Source organism: Ornithodoros turicata, chromosome 6, assembly GCF_037126465.1.
Source record: "Ornithodoros turicata isolate Travis chromosome 6, ASM3712646v1, whole genome shotgun sequence".
NCBI classification, from domain to species: Eukaryota; Metazoa; Arthropoda; class Arachnida; order Ixodida; family Argasidae; genus Ornithodoros; species Ornithodoros turicata.
In genome coordinates, this window is record NC_088206.1 from 70,578,341 (window position 1) to 70,603,047 (window position 24,707).

Sequence of the window (24,707 nt, forward strand, 5' to 3'; positions counted from 1 at the left end):
CTTCTTCCACTTCTATGCAATATTTACCTTCCTAACCCTTTCACAAGTTTTTAAAAACGAGTGGTCCCGATACGGAGCTACTCCCGAGATGGTGCTTAACGTAAGAACAGCAAGGCAAGAACACAGCCTGGGAATTCGGGTGGCTACAGGCCTGCATTGGGCATGTCGTACTTGCCTCTGTCAGTGCCTGCGTTACTGAAACCTTCATCTGTGTCTTGCGCTGTGAAAATGTAACTATTAGTAACGACGGTATCATGTCCCCTTTTTGGCGAATGAGATTCGGACAGCAAGCAAGCCTACTGGACTGTTGAAGAACTGTCGCTGAATCGTTCCAGGACATGTTCAACCGCGGGCTGCTGTTGCCACGTCTAGGATCTCGTGCACGACGGGTAGCGTTACTCGTACCGCAGAACACGCGTTAGTGGCTAGGCAGGAACCTTCTTGTTCTTCTTCTTCTTCCGGGACGACTCTTCTTCTTCCCTTATGGCGAATTCAGGTCATTTCAACGCAACGCGGCCTAGCGATCGGAAATTGCTCGCGATGAATCACGTGACCGTTGCAACACGAATATGAGTATAGCCCGCCATAATATGAGTGCCAGAAATCTAACGCCTTGAGCCACTTAAATCACGCTAGGGGCATGGCGGTCGCTCGTCTTCGGACTTCGTCGTCTGCTAGTCCACGTGAAGTTTGAACTTTCATATGCGGGCCCTCTACAGCCTTGCAGTCCGGAATCCGGATGTGACGGTACCGGAGGTAATGGGGCATCCCGCTGCCCCAATCGCAAATTCCGATACGCTCGTAAAGCGCCCCGCAAACGCATGCGAGATTGCTTCGCATTGACCAAGCGAACATGACTGATTTTGTAACAAAAAAAAAAGAGAGAAAGAAAGAAAAAAGAATTTGCCACGAAATGACCAGACGTATTCGCCATTAGTTCCTATTGTATGCTAGCATGCGCAACCGATCAACCGAGTCATGTAGCTGATGGCGTTGCACCGGCTTAGACCATTCCAGAACGGAATTTCTCTACAAACCTACCGTCCAGCAGCAGCCCCTAGGCAGACCCGCCAGTTACATATTGCTTCGTACTATTTGAGACCAGCTTTCTCGCGCGCGCATGCTGTATGTCTTGGTCACCGTCCTCGAGTCTATAGTCTAGTGTTATCAAGAGCCCTCTATGATACCACCATGAACTGCAGGTCATGCGATGCCACAGAAATTAAGACATGCAGTTTCAGGGATTCTTTCAACAAACCCTCGCACTACTTGCATACGTTTTATTTTAATAGGCGGCGCGAAATTAAAAATATTTACGCTTTTTACACGAACATTCGAAGCAGACTGTAGGTCCGCAAGGACACCGACCGAGAGTACGTGGTGTCAGGGGGTGCCAAAGACTCCGTGACACCATCGTAGTCTCAATTCGCAAATAAATCAATATTCGTCAGAGTTACAAACGCAAACTTCAGGTGACGCTATAGCTATTTTGTCTTCACTGCGTTTCTAGCTGGTTCACGCAATCAAGGGCGGCCTGGACACGCGTAGTAGCGAGATCGGTGCGATGGTGATGGAGATTTCGGACCTGCAACAGCCAGCCATCTTTGCTTTCACCTGAGCCGTGTCCATCTTGTCCACCGAGACACCTTCTATCGCCAGCAGGACATCGTTCGGGTAGATGCCTTTTCCCGGCGTCACCACCCGCGGGTTTCGGACCTGTGGTGTGGATGGGCAGGTCATCGAGGCTCAACGCTTTCGCTAGTTCGAGGCCAAGCCAGGTATGGATATACAGGGTGTCCCAGCTAAATGTGACCACATTCTTTAAAAAAATATGGTCACATCACTTTTTTCGAGATGAAATTAATTGCAATATAGCAAATGCTGAAGGGCACTCCCTATGAGGGCAATAGCAGACTCCTAAGGCAATGTCTTAATTAACTTGCAATAATTAACTGTTTTACCTATAAAAGCTACGAAGTAGTTCCAATGAGAACATCTGATCTCTTCGGTCACCAGATACCAAAGCCGTTTTCAGAACAAAAATCCGTTCGATAGGTCGTCCGCAAAAAAATTCGTGAAGGAACACCTTTTTTGTTTTTGTTGTTCATTGCGCATCTCTACCGACACGTCTTTCCTTCGCCCCCAATACGAAATAATGAAAGAGCACACTATCGCCTCTTGCGTCCTGGAAAAAGATTGAAAGAAAACAGAAAATGCAGCCCAAGATAAGGGCAGTTGCCATATAGTCACCCGATAAATTTGTTTTCCTTTTGCTTCCGCAAGTTAAAGCTAATCTTTGACACATGAGCCGGCACTCTGCACTTTCTTCAGTCTTGTGAAGGAAAGACGCTTCTTCGAAGATGCGCAATGAAGAAAATAAAGAAAAAAATGGTGTTCCTTCACGAATTTTTTGCGGACGACCTATCGAACGGATTTTTGTTCTGAAAACGGCTTTGGTATCTGGTGACCGAAGAGATCAGATGTTCTCATTGGAACAACTTCGTAGCTTTTATAATTAAAAAGTTAATTATTGAAAGTTAATTAAAACATTGCCTTATGAGTCTGCTAATGCCCTCCTGGGAGTGCCCTTCAGCATACGCTATATTGCAATTGATTTCATCTAAAAAAAAGTGATGTATATTTTTAAAAAATATGGTCACATTTAGCTGGGACACCCTGATATCGTGTGAGAAATTACCTTCAGGATGAGGTGACAGCGAATTATCTGTCCGGCGACGTTGGAAGTCCGGAGCTCGAACGTCCCGAAACCGTAGTGCCCACGTAGGCTCCCCATGTTACGGAGCTTGAGGGTCTCCGAGGCGACCATTTGCACGAGTCTCTCTCGGTGTCGATCGAAGAGGCGGAAGGTACCCGAGGTCAGAACCGTGAGCACAATTTTCTGACACTTATCGATCGTAGACTTGACTTGAGGCAATCCCATCCACATGATGTTCTCACCATTCACCGCCACCACTATGTCACCCTCGAGGACGTGACCCGCTTCCGCGGGGCCGTCCTTTCTAACTTTCTGCAAAGAGGTCACATTTGAAAGGCATCAACGGCACCTGCGCAATCACACTCTTCACCACATGGAACGGTGAATGATACCGTTATCACTCCGAATAGGTGGAAAGCGTACGCCTTTTTGCGACAATTAACCGACCGCGCTCGACCAAGCCGAGCATCTATAGGACTGCCGAAGACCTAGCTCCTCAACGGAGGACCTAGCAGACCGGGAGCTCGTCGTTGTCAACAACTGCATCAGTGTCACAAAAAAGGATCACGCCTCCCAGTTTTAACCAATGTGGGGCCAGACATTATTGTAGGGGGGGCACCCCCCCCCCGCCTCCTAAAATAATGAGTCCCTTTCCATCCGAGGCGATACACGATAAATAACAGTATCATATCGTACGCAGAAAAAAAAAATCACACGCTCGCCAAGATCTGTTGTTTTTGGAGTCACCTCGCAACAGAAAGAGAGAGGAGGCGGTACTGGTGCAGCACGTCACCCCCTTCTGTCGCATATCACCCGGTTCGGAACGCACCCCCTTAGTGATGCCGCTGTGCTGTCAGCCTCCATGACGCGTCATACCTCAACTATGACGAACTGCCTCCGTTGCTCGTCGATGACTCTCTTGAGCACCATTCCGAAGCCCATGCCCATACACGTGTCAGGACCTTTCTTCAAGTGGATGTCCAGTGTTTCCTGGGCAGCTGCTGTTGAGAATTATAGAATGCTGTATTGGACACAGCTCGTTTGCCTGTCCCGACGCATCTTTGTCGCGCGCGGTGCGTGTCGTGACGTCAGACGGATGCAAATATAGAACAGCATCCTCATCATATTCCTTTCGCCATTCTCCAGCTGGTCTGTGACCGCTTCACTTCCCAGGCTCTCAACAAGCATATAGACAGTTTCCTAGCACTTGTTCCCGTTTAATCCCCCTCTGCTTTATATACGCTATTAAAAAAGAATACGGTATATAAGGATCGTTAGTATGGTCGTTAGTTACCCCCGATTCTTCTGCATACCAACGTAATGTCGTGTTGGAACAACACTTGCTAAACCAAAGGGAGTGTGCAACGAGGCCTTTCTCACGACAGAAGGAACAGAAAAGAGTTTCCTCCTTCTGTGATTGTCAGTAAGGCCCCAACGCGCACCAACTACTTCCTATCCAAATCTTGCTAGATATAGTGTGTGCCGGGTACGGTACAATATGCGCAGGAACATATGACGTCCATGTACAGTAGGAAGGACGTACCTGCATCTTTGGGCGTGCCCACCATGGTGTTTGCGACTGGAAATGCCATAGCTCCAGGCCCCTAGATGGTTCGGCTGACACAGATTCTTCTTCGTCTTCTGCTTAGAATGGGTGGCGCATAGCCCAAAGGCCACGGAGATTGGCCACAGATTTCGGGAAACGAGCGATGCACGGGCGAGTACATCATCTTCTGGGAGGTACCCGGGTTCGAATCCCGGTGCCGGCTGTGCTGTCTGTTTTTCCCGGTGCTGGCTGTGGGTTTTTCCTGGGTTTTCCTCAGACGGTTTCAGACATATGTCGGCACAGTTCCCTTAGAAGTCGGCCCAGGACGCACATTCCCCCAGGGCGTGAGTCGTGACGTTGCCCACATACGTGAGGCCGACAACGGCAAGCCCTATCACCACCCACCACCACCACCATCATCTTCGCCCTCTGGTGGTGGTGGCGGGCCTTTTCTGAACGGTTGGCCGGGGAGGGAGGTCGTGTGTCGCAGGCCGACTTCATACGGAACGGTGTCGGCATTTGTCTTATAGTGACTGGGGTAACCCAGGATGGACAGCTATACTCGCTGGCTTTTTGCGACATGGTATCCGCAACAACACCGAATGTCCTCAGGAAGTACGAATAATGTCCCAACGGATTTGTACGACCGATGGATATCTGAGGGACATCCATCGGACGTACGAACTCGTTAGGACATTATTCGTACGTGCAGAGGATATTTGGTGTTCTTGGGGATATGGTAGAGTGCTGGACAAAAGTTTACGGAACGCTCTCCGGCGCATTCCTTCCTCGGAGTCACACGCTACCAGCGAATGAGACTGTACAGACTTGCGGACAGGTATCTCGGTTCCCTAGCCACATGTCCGTACGGTCCCATTTACATGGACTGATTACACGGTTTACACGGACTGATATGCCGACTGAAAGCCCCAGTCGACTAACCGTCATGGTCGGATGGCGAGGGTTTACATGACAACCGGCTGGGACTCCCAAAGTCGCACAGCGCTCGACTGGAGCTTAGGGGAACCTGCTGGATAAGATGCATGATCGTTTCCAGTCGTCAGCTCTGTCGTCTGAACCACCTCATCGAACGACCAACTTAGCGAACTTCGACGTGCGTGCCAATGAGGGAACCCGCCACCCTTGCGGTGCGGATGTGACGACACAGGATATGGTTGGGCAACCCGCTGCTCGATCGTTTCGAAACCGGGCGAAAAATGTGCTAGCTGGAAAATTCCTGACGCTCGGAAAGCGCCGCGCGAACATGCGAGATTGCCTCGCTTTGACCAAGGGAACGTGACTTTTCGGGATCTAGCAAAAAAGAAAAGTAAACAAAAGAAGGAAAGCTACGGAAAAAGGCCACGAAATGACCACCCGAATTCGCCATAAGGCTCGAACACAAGTGCGAGCAATGAGGTAACACTCACAGTGGCTCGAAAGCGTCTCAATCGCGAAGCTGTCCACCAGGAAAATATGCACCGCAAAATATTTTGCGGTGCATCGTTACTGCGCAAACAAATTCATAAATACAGCCAGAGAGAGCAGCCGCGATCGTCGCGTGATCTGCGGCAAATCCCAGTGCCTTTCTTCTTAGCCGCGCCGGTCTTCGTCGTAAGTCACGTGCCAGGGGAACAGGCTACGTCACGACGTACTCTCCTCCTTCCCTCATTCTCCGATTCGCTCTTGGCAAGAGTTCTGAGTGGGAGGATCTTTGAAACGAGTGCAGAACTGTTGCCTCGAGAGCGCGCGCGCGTACGGCTGCAGGTCACCTGCACTCGTTGCTCTTTCGCAAGGGCTCAACGGAAAGAGAAAGAAAGAGAAGGGGAGAGAGAACAGAGATGAAACAGGAAGAGTGAGAGAGAAGAGATGAAAGAGGAAGAAAGAGAAAGAGATGGAAGAGAGAGAGACAGAAAAAGAGATGAAAGAAAGAGAGAAAGTAGATAAAAGAGAGAGAGAGAGAGAGATGCTGCTGGTTGATTTTTCTTTTGGGATCTAAAGTGCGGCATGCAAACGAAAGCAACACACACACACACCATTTGCTGTCACCACTACTATTTATCATCTGTACATATAAATGTACAAACACACAGATGGTACCTCAAGTAAAATATCTATGTACAAAAATTAGGAATCTCTGTAGACGAGAATAAAAATACGTCACATAAATGAAGATGACGGCGGACTACCAGTCCGGGCGAACCACCCCGCTGCCACCCCACGTAAAAATACCCAGACTTTGACATGGATGTCCAACAGAATACAACATGAAGTGGGCCACATTTTTCCTGATGTAGCCAAACTGCAGGCGTTCACGTATGTTTTGCGGATGATGCGGATGTTGGTACAAGCGGCCCAAAGTGGTCCAGGACTCCAAAATTTCGGCCATACTTGAAACACTACCCCCTTCAACACACCTCCTTTTGCTATATGCTCCTGTTTCCTTTTCCTATATGCTCCTATACACCTCCTTTTGTATATAATTAGAAGTGCCTTTATAGGTGCGTAAATTAATGTTTAAAGGGGCACTTACGTAAAAAAAAATTACAACCAAAGGGAATACCTGAGGCGTTTGCCCCTTCGACATCGACAGAGGTTGACGCTGAAGTTTGTTGAAGGCTCTGTATCACACGAATTACTCCAAGTAGACGAATTTTTCTTTTTTTTTTCAATACTCTGGCATGCAGTACAATGCCTGCATGATGCAATGAGCCACACCTATATCCAGGTGTCACAACATATCCTCGAAGGCTTTTCATTGAAGTAGGGCGGTGAAGTAAGTTTCTCACTGTCGCTTAATGCCTGGAATTTATAGGCGCTTCGAGGGCCTTTATTTTTAGGCACGCTCTGCATGATACCGTCTTTTACTCACTTACCGTAAAAGTAGTAAATTTTGCGGTCCTAATAATTCGCGGGACCTTACTTTTGCGAATTCGTGTGGAAGCTGACGGAAGCGGAAATCGGGGGCAGTGTCGTACAGGCTCTACATGCCAGCTGGCTTGTACAGGCTTACGGTGAACTCCAACCCCGTGACAATTACACATGTGCTGGTTTTGTGAAAGCAGCTATCTGGAATGCCGTGTGATACAGCATGCGAAACTACTAATGTTTCAATTAACATTGCAATTATAGCAGTGTCCAACAAGAACAAATCTGTGAGAATAAAGGTAGTTAAGTCAGTCGATTTGTCTTTGAGACGCTCATATCATCGCGAATTCCAATGCCCCTACTTTTTCATCCCCGCTACCTATATTTCGCAGAACCTTTATTTCGCGAAAAAAAAAAAAAAAAGTTCGATCATGAAAATCGCAAAAATTAGGCCCTCGCAAAAATTTCTACTTTTACAGTAATTGGAGAGTTTTTTTTTTACCGGAATGGGTAGTGCCATTATAACTGCCAGGGCAGTGCAAATTATGTGAGCACAGCGTTTGAGGAGCACTAAACTCTCATTCTGTCATAAAACGTCCTCGTCGCTGTCCCTGCAATCGACGGGCATTTTCTCAGCATTACGGGGTGGCTGTGCTGCTAATGTCATGGCTAGAGTCATATGCAAGGAAAAAGATTAATTACGCGAGCATATACGGCAACACCTAATCTAAAAGATGACAAGAATGGCTCTCAAAGACATTCACAATTAGCGTTGTTACAGCACTGAACAGAGAAAACACCCTGTGGGCTCGTAAGTTTCGGTAGTTTACCCTCCTAAATCCGCCGTCAGAGTCGGCTTCGAGCCGACCTGACGAGCCAATCAAAGCCTCAATCATGGCAGTGGCAAAGTAGAAAAAAAAAGGTAGAAAGGTACAGCACAAACCAACAAGTAGACACGCCACACACACATACACAAAAACCCTGGTCAAAAAAATGTTTGGTGCAAACGTCGGTTTGGCTGCTCATGAGTTTGACTAGTCATACTGAACCTATTCGTAGTTCTGTACAAAGCCAGTACAAAACCAGCGTAGTTCTGTACAACATTAAATACGAGTATAGGTAGCAATAAAAAATGCAAAAATGAGTGATACAGTGGTGATAAATAAATACTGAGACATCAGGCACGTGGAATCTGTAGCTGCGTGCCGATAGTTGAACATTTTTTTTTTTAAATTCGGCACAGCTCGCGAAGCTGGTACGCAACGTGGAACGAGAGAGGTTATCCCATTTTGTGGACTGCTCACACGGTGGCAGTGCTATCCATTAAGCAGCAGAGCCGTACATTAAAAGGGAGTCTGGTCGTTGGGAGGAGTCACAAAAAGAGGCTCGACCTGTCAATCACAGTTTCGCTCCTCTGATTGGTTTGCTTTTTACCAAGGGGGTCGCCATGACACCCATAATGCCACCCAAAAAGGCGACGAAAACAAACGCAGTGAAGCGGGATTTCGTCACAAAAAATTTTCACAGACTAACCTGATTTTACGCTGCAAATGTACATCCTAATACAAGTTTCTCGGAAATCAGTTTCAACTTATGCTCATCCATCGATATCTAACTGAAAATCATACGTCTTGTCGCCGGTGTTAGGCCTAGTGAGCACGGCGATCACAACGAAACCGTAACAAAAACGGTGCTGTGCTGTACAATCTTATATTTAATTGCTGGATTTCATGGATATAAACATTCTTGCCTCTTACATTCCAACTATTCGTGTAGATTTGTTTAAAAATCATACCGACAACAGAATGTGTCCCAGCAGGTGGTTCTGCCGGCAGCAGTACAACGACGGAAGCAGACGACAATTCCCGACGTGCCTTACGCTCCCTAGGTGGCGCTCATCAAATTTGCACCAACAATCCACTAAATTTTGCAGATTACGAGAGGTATCCATGTCAATCCCATCCAATCCACTCGCCACCCAAAATTGCGCTGCCCATGTTGGATAAGGGGGCATTTAGTGGGGATAGGCTGATTGATAGTGCTTCACATTTCAAGACTTCATTGGTCGGAAAGCTGAAAAAGTGGGTGGAGCTTCAGGTATAGGCATGACCCATTAATGGCCAGACTCCCTTTTAATATACGGCTCTGTTAAGGAGTATCTTCGGCAAAAACGCTTTCAAATTTCTCCACTTCGCATGAGCAGAATTAAAGTAACTGGCACTTCTACAACTAGTGATGTCACGAACTTTTTCGCGTGCCAGAGGCCCGCATTCAAAACTGCTAGTTCGGGCGGTACGGCAATCTTTCAAATTTCTAGTAAGGTTCGTCCAGGTCTGCAAACGTTCACAGACTTGAAAGTTAACAGTACTTTTTCTGATCTATAGCTTAGAGAACTTAAAATAGTAGAGAGTTTGAGTAAGCCGCTTTGCAAAGTCCCGGTACGATACACAGTGCGATGATCCGAAACTATATCGCGATACTCGAGACACTGTTGACGTTTTAGCATACCGTTAACGGTATCGTACCGTACGGTACAGTTCGCGGTACGGTACTGTTCAAAATGTGACGTTGATCACGGATAATGCAACAGAAAGTGAGATGAGACCAGAACCTGGGATGACACGCTCTTTCTTCTGACATATCCTCTGTGCCTTACCAGCGAGGACGGCGGCATCAGTGCTCGGAAGTGGTTGCGGACAGCATGCCACACTGCTGCACCTGACATGCCTAAACCATTAAAAATCGTGCAGATCCATTTCTCGTTGAACAGGTTACACAGAAGTAGGGTGCTCTCCGCGTTCTGCACACAATCGCGCGTGCCCCGCTTGCGTACCGGGTGCGACAGACCTCCAGTACCGGTACGGTGCCACGCCATCTCGTCCCTGTACCGGCATACATGCTACCCTGCCCTGTCGGTCCTGTCCATCACGAACCACATAACGAGATGCAAACATTGCGGTGACATCTCGTGTGCAGACTAGCCACTATTCATGCAGTCCTCTTCTCTGGCCACTACAGTGCCTGCCTGCCTTCCATTCCACTATCGGGTGTACACCGTCTCAGAGACATAGCTGATACAAGCGTCCGACCTCCACCGCGCGGATCAGACACCCCTCTGGAACCACCTTCCTCGTCCAGGACCATCCTCACACGTTGCTGTCGACGAAGATCTCGCCTATTCTCGCGACCACCTCGCTGAACACTGGCCTGTCCTTGGGAGACCGCTGCCAGCACCGGGAGAGCAGCTCCGCCAGCGCCGTCGGCACGCTGTCGGGCGCCGTCCAATGCAGATCCGCGCTCTTCAACAGTTTCAACACCGTCTGGTCATCCTTGTCGCCCTGCGGAAGCGCCGCCTTTGAGAAGACTTCCCAGACGAGGACGCCGAACGAGTACACGTCGCTCTTCGTCGACCACTCGTCCTCGAAGAGCGCTTCCGCGGGCGTCCAGCGCAGGGGCAGCACCTGGTTCTGGTAGTTGAAGTACTCGCAGGCGTAGGTGTCCCTGGAGAGCGCGGGGCAGCTCACCTTGATGTCGAGTCTCGAGGTCACAAGGCAGTTGCGGGTGGCGAGGTCGCGGAGGATGAAGCGGTGGTTAGAGAGGTGCTCCATGGCGAGGGCAATCTGATGGCAGACGGCTATGGCCTGCGCTTGGGAGAGAGGAGGAGGCTTGGGGCCCTTGCGGGTGCTGTCCTTCTGGGTGGCGAGGAGGAATTGCTTGAGGTCGCCCTAAAAAAGGGTGCGTGCTGGGGTTAGTGCTAGAAAGGTGGATAAAAACGGATGAAGCGTCTGTTTCTATCCTTGGTGCGTTCTATTCACGTTGAGAGGCGTCTGTCGAAAGATATGGATGACACGAGAAATACGTGTTGATGCAATGTGGTAGTGGATGAGGCGATTCAACGTAGAAGGATAAACGCTAGAGCTGTGCGAATATTCGAAAAATATGAAATGAATATCTGATGGAAATGGAAATTTTGCTATTCGTGCACCTCTATCAGAACACTAAAACTGTTCTTTAGTACATAAAACAGTAAAAAAAAAAAGTATATAAAGTAAAATAAATATAAATCAAATAAGAATAAAAATAAAAGCAAAAATAAATAAAATATACAAGATGTATAGAGCCTGAAGTTTTCCGGAAACATTTTTTTTCTAAATTCGGGGAGTAAAAATTGGGTAAATAAAGACGCACCCTAAATTCATGCAAATTCAGGGGGAAAAACCTCCAGTATGCTAACTTAGGGGAGAAATCGGGCAGTACAAATGGTGATGTAACTGCGTTTGCTGCTGAACAAGTTAGTGCGCATTCCTACAGGTGTCTCAGTGAGGGCAATTTTCCCGGGTGAAAATCGGGTTTCACCCTTAGGAGGCAACATTCAGCTCGAGGTGCAAATTCGGGAAGAATCGGGTTAAACCCTAAAACTTCAGGCCCTAAAGACGTACACAGTCCTTGCAGACTAAAAAAAAAACGGCAACAAAGCTAACTCAGAGTCAATGTAAGATGTTGCTGAAGCGCCAAGTGGTGTGCTCTCTTAAGCATTTAGCTCTTGCAAGATACGACAGGATTCTGCAAAAACACGCGATTACTACTCACCCAGTCAGTGTACTCCATGATGGACAGGAAGGGCTCGACGTCCCTGGACACTCCGATGAGCCGAGCGATCCCTTCGTGGCTGAGGCGGTAGAACATGTCCATTTCTCGCTTGAACTCCGCGTGCGTCCCTTCCTCTCTCGAGTGCAACGCTTTCACCATCACCACAGATTCCGCTTCGCCGTCTCTCACTCCGTGGGCCTTTGCGAGAAACACGTCGCCGAATTCTCCCCTACCTGTGCCGGAGAAGTGCGGGGCACATTGCGTCAGCAACCTTGGGCTATTCGGGTTAGCTACGGCAATACAAACATTTATAATGACGCAACTGCTTCATTCTTCATTCGAGCAACTGCTCTTGATTTATCAGGGAGCTGTAGTAAACTGCGAGCAGTCGACGGATACAATGCGATACGATACGATACGATACGGGAAATTGTGATATCTATGTACAGTTGAACCTCTCAATAACGAACGTCGACTTAACAAAATCCTCCGTTTAACGAAGAATTTCCGTCGCTCGTATACGTCCCCATAGACACCAATGTATTTTTGCACTCGATTTAACGAGATACATTCGTCTGGTTGCTGCAGAGTGGAGGGTCAACTGTACTTATATATGACAACTTACCGTATCGTATCGTATCCTCTATTTAACGAGGTGTCTGGGCGATGCGAGCCTTCTGGCACGTGTGAAACACACGTGCCAGAAGGCTTCACCACGAAGAAGAAGAGGAAGAAGACGAAGAAGAAGAAGAGGAGGAAGGAAAAGAAGAGGAAGAAGAGGAGGAGGAAGAAGAAGAAGAAGTGGAGGAAGGAGAGGAAGAAGTGGAGGAAGAAGAGGAGGAGGAGGAGGAACATTCCCCTTTCTGTTGTCCTCGCGACAGTTTGTTTCCTTTCCTTGGTTACTGCAGCTGTCACGTGCTGTAGGCACGCGGTAAAAGGAGCGTGTAGGCATGTGCACCGCCGCCCAGTAATTTTTGGGCACGCCGTCGACGTTTCGAAACCGGCGCGAGGGCTTCTTCGCACCTGTGCATTGCTAGCCTCTCGGGAAGCCTAATTTGCTTTTGTTGATTTCAATGACGGTAGGTTGCGGTATTTTCCGCTGTTTTTTACTTGTACACGTGGGTTACGAAAAGGCCCTCTTAGTTTCCGACCGCAAATCTGCCCTTTCGCGTGACATTGCTTGATTTTACCTCGTACCTACACATTTTGACATAAGACCCGATTTTTAGCACCCGCCCCATTTCCAGAAAACATAACACCCGAAAAAAAAACAAAAAAACACAGGGGTCTACTGAGGTCTGGCTAGAATGAGCCCCCCTATAGTGATGCATCACCCGTAGCAATTAATTTATAGCTTACTCTATACCTTTGGGCTTACAACCAGCCATCGTAGAAATGGTGAAGCCTTACCCAGAAGCATCATCGTCTGCAGATCCTGTCGTGAGAACTGCAGCTTGTCGTAGGAGGATCGGCTCCGCCGTGGATGCTGAGACCCACTGCTGTGCGACTGTGCGTCGCCGTCGCTCCGCACAGCGGCCTCGCGACCCTTGTCGCGCAGCTCAGTCGGAGCGATGCCATCGTCGTCGGACTTTGCTACTGCAAGAACGGGGTCCGAACACGTTAGCACCGCTCTTGCACGTTCCAACGTGCAACGGGTAATCGCCAAAAACACCTACCATCACTCGTCGCTTGCAGGAGCATCATCGCTTTCCGCCGGGCCCTCCTGAATCGACACCAGATCATCAGACCCATGACGAGCATCATGTAGATGGCTGCGGCTCCGAGTGTGATGGTCACTGTCTTGGTCATCGTATTCTCGCCCTGGTCGGACATACTGCCCGGGACGTAATCGTCCGAACCTACGCGGGGATGGGACTTTAAGTTCTGGGAGAAGCTCTTATTAAGGCCCCTGCCCCAACAACAGTGAATGTCCTCTAGACGTACGAATAATGTCCTAACGGACTTATACGTCCGATGGATGTCTGAGGGACGTCCCTTGGACGTACGAACATGACATTATTCGTAGGTACATCCAGGGGATGTCCGGTGTTGTTGGGGTGGTCTTCTGCTGCGGCAAATTCTAAATTCCACGGCGCTGACTCGCAAATTCTGCGATTTTCCGCGACAAGGAGCCAACTACTACTACTACTTCAAACGGGAAACACTTTATTTTGTTAGATAATGTGCAAACAAAAAGTATTTTATAAAGCTTACAGATTCTCAGCTCAGCATTACATGATATCTTGCGTTTTCCTCTGACAGAGAATGCAGTCTGTCACTTACAATCACTTTATACCTGCTGAAAGGTCTTTCAGCATCTACAGAGTTTATACGAATTGGCAAATGCCCGATCGCGATAGACGCTAAATTCGGAGCAAGCGCCCTCATTGTGTTCTAAAACCCAATTATGTCGAAGGGTTACAAAGGGTCACCGCGGGGTCACGTGTACCGCGGAAAAACCGTGCCCGACGAAGGACTCCGCAAAATTTCGCGGAAAACCCGGAGCCTTCGCTGTTATACATCGATTCCACAAGCCACAGTGGCATGTACCCACCGGTCACAATGAGATTCGCTTCGACACGGCGCAGTCCTCCACTGTTGCCAGCGGTGCAGCCATATTTCCCTTCGTCATCCCGGTAGACCTCGGAGATGAAGAGCGAATTGTTTTCAAGTACTCTGAAGCGTTTGGGATCAATGTCGTTGAGCACGTTGTTGCGATCCCACTGAATGGTTGGGTCAGGATTGCCAGTCGCTATGCAGTGAAGCATGGCTGGGTAACCTTCCATTGCTTTTGTGTCTTTTGGCGGAACACTGAAGAGAGGCATCACTGAAAATAGAAGAAGACATACTCATTCGCATTTTATTCTAGGCTACTGCGTACAGGCAACAAGCAACACAGTCTGCTGTAGTAGCGACACCCTACACTTTGTTCTGTACAGTGCTTCAGCACATTTTACAACACAGACATAAACACCACAAGTAATCAAGAAAGGAGGGTTGCAATTACAAAGTTGTTTTTTATTCATCTCTGTACCCTGCAGGTGGTGGGACTCAATTTTTCGCGTCCAGTATTGTTTTAGGCTATGAGGGCGCTACTAAGCGCTAAGGCTATATCTTAGCCGTTGTCATGCACCAGTGCCGAATTAAAAGCTCAATCAATCGGTTGTATCTACTACGGCCCTAATATGTTGCACGTACGTAACCTTCTAGCATCAATTTCTGGCAAATGGCACCGCAAATAATAAGAAAACATGAATTCACAACGCACTGCACACAAAACACATTTTTCACCGCAGCTTTCTTGCGTTGCCAGATGAAATCGTTAAAAGAACCAGTAGATTTTGTACATACTGAATAGAGCCTTAAGTTTTATGGTTTAACCCGATTCTTCCCCGAATTTTCACCCTGAATTGAAGGTTGCCTCTTCAGGGTTAAACACGATATTTACCTGGCAAATTGCCCTCACTGAGATGTCTGTTGCAATGCACACTAACTTGTTTGGCAGAAAAATACAATTACATCACCGTTTGTACCAAAACCAGTCCAGCTATAGTTTGAGTAACTGAGCCCGATTTTTCCTCGAATTTAGCACGCTGGAAGTTTTTCCACCCGAATTTGCGTGAATTTAGAGCACACGTTTATTTACCCGATTTTGACCTCCCGAATTTAGAAAAAAATATTTCCCGAAAACTTCAGCCTATAATAATGGATCACACATGACTTCAAAGTGTTAACTGAATAATGGCAGTTGAAAAAAGAAAAAGCATCGGCAATGGGGTTCTTCAGCTTCCATTTCATTCCGTTCCTTTCCTTCAACTGCCATTATTCAACGGAAGCATTCAACTGGGCACTGTGAGGTTTATGTTACGTTCATCCTTCTGTGTCAAATTACTTCATCTACTACTACATTGAGAGTGTGAAGTTGATGTCACACAGCAATCCCGTAGGAGGTATCAGAGAAGCAGCAAGCAATGTGATGTTGCACTTTCATTAGATAATGTTGCAACTTAGAACTTTGAAAGAGAGGGAAGGAAAAAAGGCACCTATAACATCCACTTGTATGGTAGCATTGATGAGCCCCTGAGTTGACGTTGCAACACACATGTAGAGTCCCTTATCTGCATCCCTCACCCCTTCAAAGCGAAGGGTCCCGTTTTCGTCCCTGATATGGGGCGGCCACTCCAGGTAAGGCTGCTGGCCCTCCTTAATCCAACGGACTATTGGGGGTGGGTTGCCCCTGGCCTTGCAGTGGATCTTGGAGTTGGAACCCAGCTCCAGGTTCTTGCTCACAGGTGGAAGGACAAACTTCAACATCTCTGAGAATGCAGAAGATGCAATTGTGGCAAGAAGTTACTTTTATTCGGCAAATTTCGAAGAAAAAGAGATTTCTTTTAATTGAAACATGATAAAGTTACTTGAAGTAAGTGGCAAAGGCTTCCTACAGCTAAATGCAGTTTGTCATAATGTTTATGCAGTGTGCTCTTTCAATGCAAATTTTTTATTTATTTATACACCAGTCTTTGGACCTAGTCTATGACATAGTTGACACACCCTGTACATATTGCATGTAGTATAAACTTCAATATATATTTATTAAAATTAAAATTCCAATTTACGAAAATTCACTTCATCAACGTAGCTGCACTGTTATTAACAAACGACACGGTGAACACTATCGGCAGCAGCACCCACCTCTAACTTGCAGGGTGGCAACCTTGGAGGTTTCGACCGGGAACCCCGTGGTGTTGACCTGGCAACGGTAATCGCCCGCATCGCTGAGGACGGCGCCGCGGATGACGAGGGTGCCGTTCTTGTGCATGGTTGTGTGCGGAGGAATACCTCGCAGGGGCCGGTCGTTGTGTTGCCACGTCACTTGCGTCACGGGGTAGGGGGAGCCGGTGTAGACGCACGACATAGACGTCGTTTCGCCTTCGTCCACGGACAGGTCCAGCGGATGCGTGGTGATGGATGGCGGGACTGTTAAAATGAACGGAGGTTTTTCACACCGGGTTCCCACAGGACACAAAGGACTGCCCCCCGTTATTTCCGGGACGTAATTTTTCCCCCTTTCTAAACTCCCTTTCTTTCTGCGTCAGCACCGCAAAGCAACTATGGCCGTGAGCAGCATACAGACGTCGACAGAGAGGTTAGTTTGCAGCCTGGGCCGACTTCGGGGGGAACTGTGACGACATTCGTCAGGGAAAGACCGTCGGAAACGTCATTAATACTTGTTCGAATTACGACACGTTGCAATTGTCAGTTTTTTTTAATGTCTTTATGTTTTATGTCTAATGTTTTTTAAATTGCCGTTTTTTTTTAATTTTACTCAGTATGGTACCACCGGTGCGGCAGGTGGTTCGTTCCGACACGAAGGCTCGTTTGTGTGACATTTTCTTTCACGTCTTCTCAAGCTCAAGGTTTTCCAGCACTATGAAACTTCACCAGCCTACCCACCATTCTCTTAGTTCTCTCAATCACATACATTGTTGGAATTGTGAGTGCCGCCGGAGCTTCCGCTTTGTCCCGCATTTACGAAGTGGTTTCCGCTCTCGATCGCCTGAACTTCCATCCATACAACAATTCATAGATTTCAAAGTTCCGACCACTAACGGTCACAGAACCACAGTTCAAGGCCATACAGCTGTTTCGCGCATTGTAATTCAGTGTCCCTTTAAAGTGCCTTCCGTGTCCACTGCAAGCGCAGTCAGTCAGTCGGTTAACGTTAGTTAGGCAACCTGTTTGAACCTTGAACTGACCAGAAGTAAGAAATATCGCGACCCTACTGTAACCGTGCGTTCACACGAGCGACGTTCCCCACGGAAGTGGAAGACGGGAAAAAATGTCACTGCCTTGTGAGCGCAAGCACTCAACATCCAGTGTTCACGTACACCGCTAACAGTGGGGGAATATCCTGCAACACAGTCACAAGATATTCCGTAGCAGACGACAGGAAAACACGCTGACGGTGTCGTCTGCTGAGTGTCGTCTGCTGAGTGTCGTCTGCTGAGTGTCGTCTGCTGAGTGTCGTCTGCTGAGTGTCGTCTGCGAAGTGTCGTCTGCGAAGTGTCGTCTGCTAAATGTCTTCTGCTGAGTGTCGTCTGCGAAGTGTCGTCTGCTAAGTGCGCACCACGCCACTCCCGTTATTCCGCACCGTCCGAATGCTCAACATAACACCGGACAAAACTTTCGTCTCACTGAGCAGTGTTTTCCCTTTTTCTTCCACTAGAATCTTTCGTAAGGACGCCGCTTGTTTGTGAATACGCAGTAAAGGTCGCGGAAGGAACCAAAGGAGACGGGGACTCACCGGCGACGTACACGTGGACCGACGTACGCCGTGCTCCGGCAATGTTCTCGGCCACGCAGCTGTAATTCCCAGCATCCCCTTTACGAGCCGAGTCCAAGAGGAGCCTCATGTCAGCGACGCGTATCCGGCCCGCGTCGCTGACCACGTGGCCCTGGTTGTCCTCCCACCAGGCCCGGGGCTTCGGGTGGCCGCCGGGAACCACGCACATCAGTTCCAGGGGGCGGTTCTTGGCGACCACCGCCGTGCGGGTGTCCTGCAGGGGCGGCTCGATGGAGACGTCTCTGAAGTCGTTCAGGTCTGAAAAACGAAATGAAAGGGGTAGTAATTTAGGGCGTCGTAATTAGAGCCCGAAGTTTTCGGGAATTTTTTTTTTTCCCCAATTCGGGGGGGGGTAAAAATCGGGGAAATCAACTTGTGCTCTAAATTTATGCGAATTCGGGTGAAAAACCTTCCATTACGCTAAAATCAGGGACAAATCGGGCTCAGTTATTCAAACTAACTGTAGCGATTTGGTACCAACGGTGATGTAACTACATTTTTCTGCCAAACAAGTAAGTTGGTGCAGTCCTACAGACATCCCAGAGAGAGCAATTTGCCTGGTAAAAATCGGGTTTCACCCTAAAGAGGCAACCTTCAATTCGGGGTGCAAATTCGGGGAAGAATCGGGTAAAACCCCAAAACTTCAGGCTCTATGTATACATGTTATGGATATATACTTTGTTGTCCACCACCTGCCTCGGCCTGGATGGGGGCTGACCATACCAACGAAGTACATGTAAATAAATGTCGCGGTGCGTCGCGGAAGCACTTACAGGCCAGGCGGATGGGTGCCACAAATGTCTGCTGCGCGGAGGACTTGTCTTCACCGATGCCGACGCACCGATACAGGCCTTCGTCCAATGGGCCGACGTTGTGGATGACCAGCGACGAGTTTGGCAAAATGGTGATCCTGTCAAATCGATGGTAGTATGACAAACCTCAGAACCAACAACAAGGTATTGAGTACACAATCTGCCATCTCTAAGCAGAAACCTGCTAGCAACACTACCAATCACTGTGCAACACACCAACCAGAACATGTTTTTTTCTTTTTTGCAATTCAAAGTTTATTTTTTTCTGTTACCGAAACAATGGAGGAGCTCAATGCAATACACGAGGACAACTTCGCTCGGTTTTGAGCTATTTTGAGAGCGACCATACTTCGAGCCCGAAGTTTTAGGGTTTAACCCCGATTCTTCCGCGAATTTGCACCCCGAATTGAAGGTTGCCTCTTTACGGTGAAACCAGATTTTTTTACCCGGCAAATTGCCCTCACTGGGATGTCTGTAAGAATGCACTAATTTACTTGTTTGGCAGAAAAATTCAGTTACATCACCGTTCGTACCAAACCACTATACAGTTAGTTTGAGTAACTGAGCCAGATTTCTCCCCGAATTTAGCGTGCTGGAAATTTTTTCACCCAAATTTACACGAATTTAGTGCACACGTTTATTTACCCGATTTTTACCGCCCGAATTTAGAAAAAAATATTTCCCGAAAACTTCAGGCTCTAATCGTACTTATTATATACAGTCAAACTCCTTTACAACGAAGCTCAGGGGACAGCAAAAAAAGTTCGCAGTAAAGGTATTTTCGTTAAAAAGGATGTCCATTATTGGACCTATAGGCTCCAGCGGGACCGCAAAAAATTTCGCTGTAGTGGTATTTTCGTTAAAAAGGTGTTCGCTATAAAGGAGTTTGACTGTATCAACTTGCAGGTATTGAAACTAACTTGGACGAGTTGGACAGAGGTACGTCTCCATCATGCGAGTACCACTCCGTAATGGCTGCCCCTTTGTAGACGCAGTCCAGGCGTGCGGTCTCGTTTTGACGCACGGTCACGGCGGACGGGAGTGTCGTGATGGCGGGAACGTTGTCACCTGAAAAAGTTGACGCCCAAGTGTATTAACGACATCATGAACCCGTTGAGCTTTGAATTTGCAGAAGTTTGCGAAGGTTCGACTTTATTGCACATGCACGCCTACCTCCTTCCCGGAAGCAGCAAGATATGTTTTATGGCTCGAGTGGCCATATATATTGGTGTCCCGATTGTATTATAACTAGGGCCTGACTTTTTAGGGTTAAACCCGTATCCGCCTGACATTTACCCCCCGAACGAAATCTGTAAAATTCAAGTTTAACCCGAATCTACCCGAAAACATCCGGGTCGCGTGGCACACTCGTAAGCGTGCACTAAAATAAAGCTTGATAACATCGCTAAGCATTACTTCCATGTTAAGACAAATTTTTATTGAAAAAAAAAAAAAAATCACCCGAATTCCTGACGACAGAATATGCCGTAACGGGATTTAACCCGAATTTTCAAATGAAAAATATCACCCAATATTTACCCCCCGAATTTGGCCAAAAGTAAAACCCGAAAAAGTCGGGCCCTAATTATAACCTTGTAAGTCCTGCCGTGTGGTACATGTGCTGTATTTTATGTACTACGTATAGGCGCCACCTAGCAACGTCTGTTGGCGTGACAGAAGGACTATGTCACGCAAAACAAATCGCATTCATATTTTCCTGCGCGTGGTGTGTATCCATTCATTCAATTGCAAACGCATGTTTTTAAGTTCGAAAAGGTATCAACGGCCACATTTTCAGATTTGGAAAAAAAACGACTAGAACAACCTAGCAGAAGGCGAAGCAGGCTTAAAAGCAAGGAAGTTAATGACGTCGCTATTCCTACAGAGTGTGTCAAGTGACATGCACCAAGAAATGTTATAGAGGATGAGGCAATTACACACAGCACAAACGCAACAGAAGCCTAGCAACCCCGAGCTGCATACTTCACCTCAATGCATACATCACCCAGTTGCATACTTCAATTGATGCACCAAGATTTTCAAAGAGACTGATGAGTGCTCTAAATGAATCGAACCAACCAACCAGATATTATTGGCGGTCATTCATCCTATTTCCCAGTATTTTTTTTGCTTTTGCCTAGTAATCAGACAAGACTAATTAGCTAACATTTAAAATATTGGATTAAGGGTCAAGGTGTCAATGGAGAAGATGTAGAGTGCCTGAAGAAACGCCTGACCGAGATATTTCCAACAAGACATGCTTTGTGCAGAAAAAGAAAAGTCTACACAAGGAAAAGGATAATAAGACCACGTCACAATACGCACGCACGCACCACGTGCGGTATTCTAGTTGTTTCTTTGTAGTTTGCTTCATAGCATGGTAGTTGTAACCACGACCTACTAGACTATAGCAACCATATCATACGAACCCCTTCCCAGCGCCGCACTTGGAGGCTAGCGGTGGCGCCACTCATCGGCCCGGATATTGCTTCCTCAACTTCTACAGTACTCTGTACTTTAGCTTACCTTAGTATTTTTGTACAAGCGGTGGATGTCCCACGGGAGGTGCTTCTTTCTAAAGTTGATTATCATCATCATTCTATGCATTTTCATAGGAAGTGTTGTTGTCGTCTGCTACGGTTGTCGTACGTCCGTTTCTGCGCGTTCAAAATTCGAATTTCCATTGTCCAATCGTGATGTAGATTTCGCGGGCCGATGAGCAGCGCCCCTAGCGGATCGTGCGGACGTGCTCCTCATAGGGCTTGCCGATTATGACATGGTCGCTATAATCTAGTAGGTCGTGGTTGTAACATCCCCCAACCCCGTAGAGTGCTGGCGGAAACCAATACCTGCTATGACGAGGGCGAAGTTGGGGTCGCTGGCGACCGCCCCGGCCTCGTTGACGGCGCGGCACGAGTAGACCCCGTTGTCCTTCGGGCCCACGGAGGTGACCTGCAGTCGTCGGCCTCGCAGGGAGATTCGCTCGCTTCGGAAGAGACGAACCCCGTTACGATACCACTCCAGCTGGGGTTCGGGGGCTCCTTCGGCTTTGCACCGCAGGCTCAGGTCAGACCCCGACTGGATGGCGGCGGCCGTGGGGGAGCTGTGCAGCTCCACGGAGACGCGTTCACCCAGCCCTGCATAACGTCGAGGGGGAGGGGGCTCAAAAAAAGGGCTGTGACACTTCGACAAAGTTGGCATTGCGAAGAAAACTATTTTTCTGCGTGCCGCACTCGTGCACTACCCTTGGTAGCGTGTCTGCCCGCTGATACGAAGGCCGCGGATTCCTAACCCGCGATCGAGGACGTGGTGGAAAGGTACAAGATGCTCAAGCACGCTGTCTTCCGCACGTTAAGTGTGGTGTGCCGTGTGTTCAGATTCTGCGCATGTCCCTCAGGTGTGCAAAATTAATCCACAGACCCGACCATTGTGACGTCGCTCATGATAAGCTGTTATCGCGAGACGTAAAGCCCAGAATTACTGTCGCACTTGGCAAGACAGACTCTCAAGCACACGTAAGCGTCAAGCTCTGACGTCGGAGGGCCAAGATCTACAGCCGTTCCCATTGGTGGTCAAAAGCACGTGACCTATCCCGCGCAGCCGCCCCTGCAGTGATGTCAGAGCTCGGAGCCGGATGAGTTTCGGCGTTCGCAGTTCGCCGATTTCCTACGCGTCTATCACCGTTTTTGTTGCTGCCTCTAAAAATCCTGAAACAAACACGTACGTTGAAATATCGATCGCCGAATTTTGTTACGAAAATTAGCCGACACCGAAACCGCGCGCCTCAGGAGGGCAGGGAGGACAGCGCTCGAATTCACGTCAGAGGGCCACGTGCCCTGAAGCAATGGATGTGATTGGAGGAGGAGGAGGAGCTCATCTGCTGGTCAGACCAACCGCTTTGCGGCGAAGGTCATGACTTTAAAAAATAGAATGGCTCTCAACGAGGAATGTCTACCATACACTACTATCTAACCTTTTCCCGAAAGCGAAAGACCCTAGGTAGTTAAAGAATTAATTAATTTTGGGTAATTAGTCATCTAGTAGTTGCATACTCTCTTGAAGAGGATGTCTGCTTGGCCTAAAAAAAAAAAAAACTTGATTAATTTTACGGTACTACACAGTGGTACCAAAATAAGAAAGCTCAGAAGAAAAGTCAGTTTGAGGAGTAGACTATGTTAAATCGTTTGGCGAATGTCGACCAGCCCCTCCTAAAAATCGATAGAGCCGAACGACCAGACGACAACGATCAGACGTTGATTAAAACACGAGTAGGTACTATCGCAACACTTCAGGAATATCGAAAAAAAAAAAAAAAAGAAGAAAGAAATCGGATCACGCTTCGTGAGTTTTCTGTGAAATCCGTGGATGTGGAAGCCAAAGTGGGGAGGTGAAAGCACCTTCATTATCGTAATCGAAATTTTACGCGACTCTGCGGAACACCGTAATAACTTTTCCCGTCTTACTCTTGCACCCGGTGTTCGCATCTTTTTATACGTGTCTTTTCTTCGTACGCCCTCTGTCTGTACAGTCGCACACTGCCGGCAAAAAAAGCACAATCACACATGCGATCATTTCAGGCACCACTCTTTGGTCCTTACAACAACCACCCCAGAATATCAAGATTTATTCCCCTTTCCACCGCGCGCATATATCTAAATTAAATTCACTCCCTACCGTTCACAAATGAGACGGAATTCGAAAGTACAGCAGAGAAAGAAAAGAAAAGGTAAAGAGAGAAAAGACGCCCATTATCAAATCAGACGACACGGAGAGCGCGATCGCGGTAGCGAAAGCAGACGACGACTGGCTGGAAAGCAGCAGACGACGACCGGCGCGCGCTGCCTACGGTGGCTCCCCCTCCCCTCACTATACCTTGCTTCCCCGCCTGGTAGAGCATTAACGCACGCCCAATAGGAATGACAGGCTCATATTTTATAGCGACAGACGCGTGAAATTGCGTGAACTTCCCCCGAGGGCTATCAACGTTGTCCGAATTAACGACCTGTCCCGCCACCCTAAACTTTTTCGACGTATTCAGCTGGGTATCGATGGGAACCGCTTGAGTCATCCAGCAACCATGTGCGTGAGCGTGACTCAAGTGGGGGACCCGAGCGGGACCATAAACACTGTTGCCTCTAGAGAACAAGGGCATGGATATCGACAGACGTATGGATATTTGGCTCTACTGTTGATAGTGCAGGGTACTTCTGCTACGAAAGCAGGCGACAAAGCCAGAAGAATCTAAGCCCAACGGACAGCCGTCACGCGGCTTGGACGTAGTAGATGCCACACTTGGCTTGGATTCTGACTCGACAGACCTCGCAGACGACTTTTTGTAAATTCTTGTCTGAGCGCAATGTTTTACATCAAAGACTACAGCAACCAATCAAATATCGTATGAAAGCACGACGACGACTTCATACAACCACATCAAAGCCAGAATCCAATCCCATCACCTATTCACCATTAAAAAGACGCCGACATGCAAAGAAAAAAAAAAAAACTAAAAAGAAAATAACAAGACAAAGCTTTTCCCCAGAATTTCCACCTAAAACGGAAGAAACGGTACTGAAAATGTGGCAACCACGGGCACAGCTGTTCCAAGCATTACGTCCTATAAATTCACAGAAAAAGGAGATTTTACTGCCTTCAGAGCGAAAACACAGAGGCGATAAATAAGAGTTTGCACTCACAAAAATCTACCCCCTCTTCAAGATGGCGCATGGAGGCCATTAATTCTTTCCCAGCAGCTCACATGGCATCTTTTCTTAGAAATGCGTTTAGGAACTTTACGATGGCATCACTTTTGGGCTTCTTTACGTTATTTTACGGACG

At 47.8% G+C, this 24,707-nt stretch overlaps 2 protein-coding genes across 3 annotated transcripts in view; both read right to left on the minus strand.

Annotated features, from left to right (window-relative positions):
• Positions 1-1,266: 1,266 nt before the first annotated feature.
• Positions 1,267-4,425, minus strand: LOC135398305 (uncharacterized). 2 transcript variants are annotated; one of them, XM_064629725.1, is made up of 4 exons: positions 4,260-4,425; positions 3,593-3,714; positions 2,699-3,028; positions 1,267-1,716 (listed from the first exon to the last, which is right to left on the minus strand). In XM_064629725.1, the coding sequence occupies exons 1-4, from the start codon at positions 4,306-4,308 to the stop codon at positions 1,516-1,518; spliced, it is 702 nt and encodes a 233-aa protein (XP_064485795.1). In that variant the 5' UTR covers positions 4,309-4,425; the 3' UTR covers positions 1,267-1,515. The 2 variants fall into 2 exon arrangements, with proteins under 2 accessions (XP_064485795.1, XP_064485794.1); XM_064629724.1 differs by having other exon boundaries at positions 3,593-3,717; positions 4,260-4,422.
• Positions 4,426-6,297: 1,872 nt separating this feature from the next.
• The window catches only part of LOC135397262 (inactive tyrosine-protein kinase 7-like), a 59,878-nt gene continuing 41,468 nt past the window's right edge, over positions 6,298-24,707 (minus strand). The window contains exons 3-13 of the mRNA XM_064628713.1: positions 21,722-22,009; positions 19,793-19,940; positions 18,834-18,970; positions 18,022-18,318; positions 16,410-16,694; positions 15,761-16,033; positions 14,272-14,544; positions 13,394-13,576; positions 13,128-13,313; positions 11,718-11,950; positions 6,298-10,852 (exon numbers count right to left, since the gene is read on the minus strand). Of these exons, the coding sequence (XP_064484783.1) occupies positions 10,274-10,852; positions 11,718-11,950; positions 13,128-13,313; positions 13,394-13,576; positions 14,272-14,544; positions 15,761-16,033; positions 16,410-16,694; positions 18,022-18,318; positions 18,834-18,970; positions 19,793-19,940; positions 21,722-22,009 (2,882 nt within the window). The 3' untranslated portion in view covers positions 6,298-10,273. The remainder of the gene's footprint in view (positions 10,853-11,717; positions 11,951-13,127; positions 13,314-13,393; positions 13,577-14,271; positions 14,545-15,760; positions 16,034-16,409; positions 16,695-18,021; positions 18,319-18,833; positions 18,971-19,792; positions 19,941-21,721; positions 22,010-24,707) is intronic.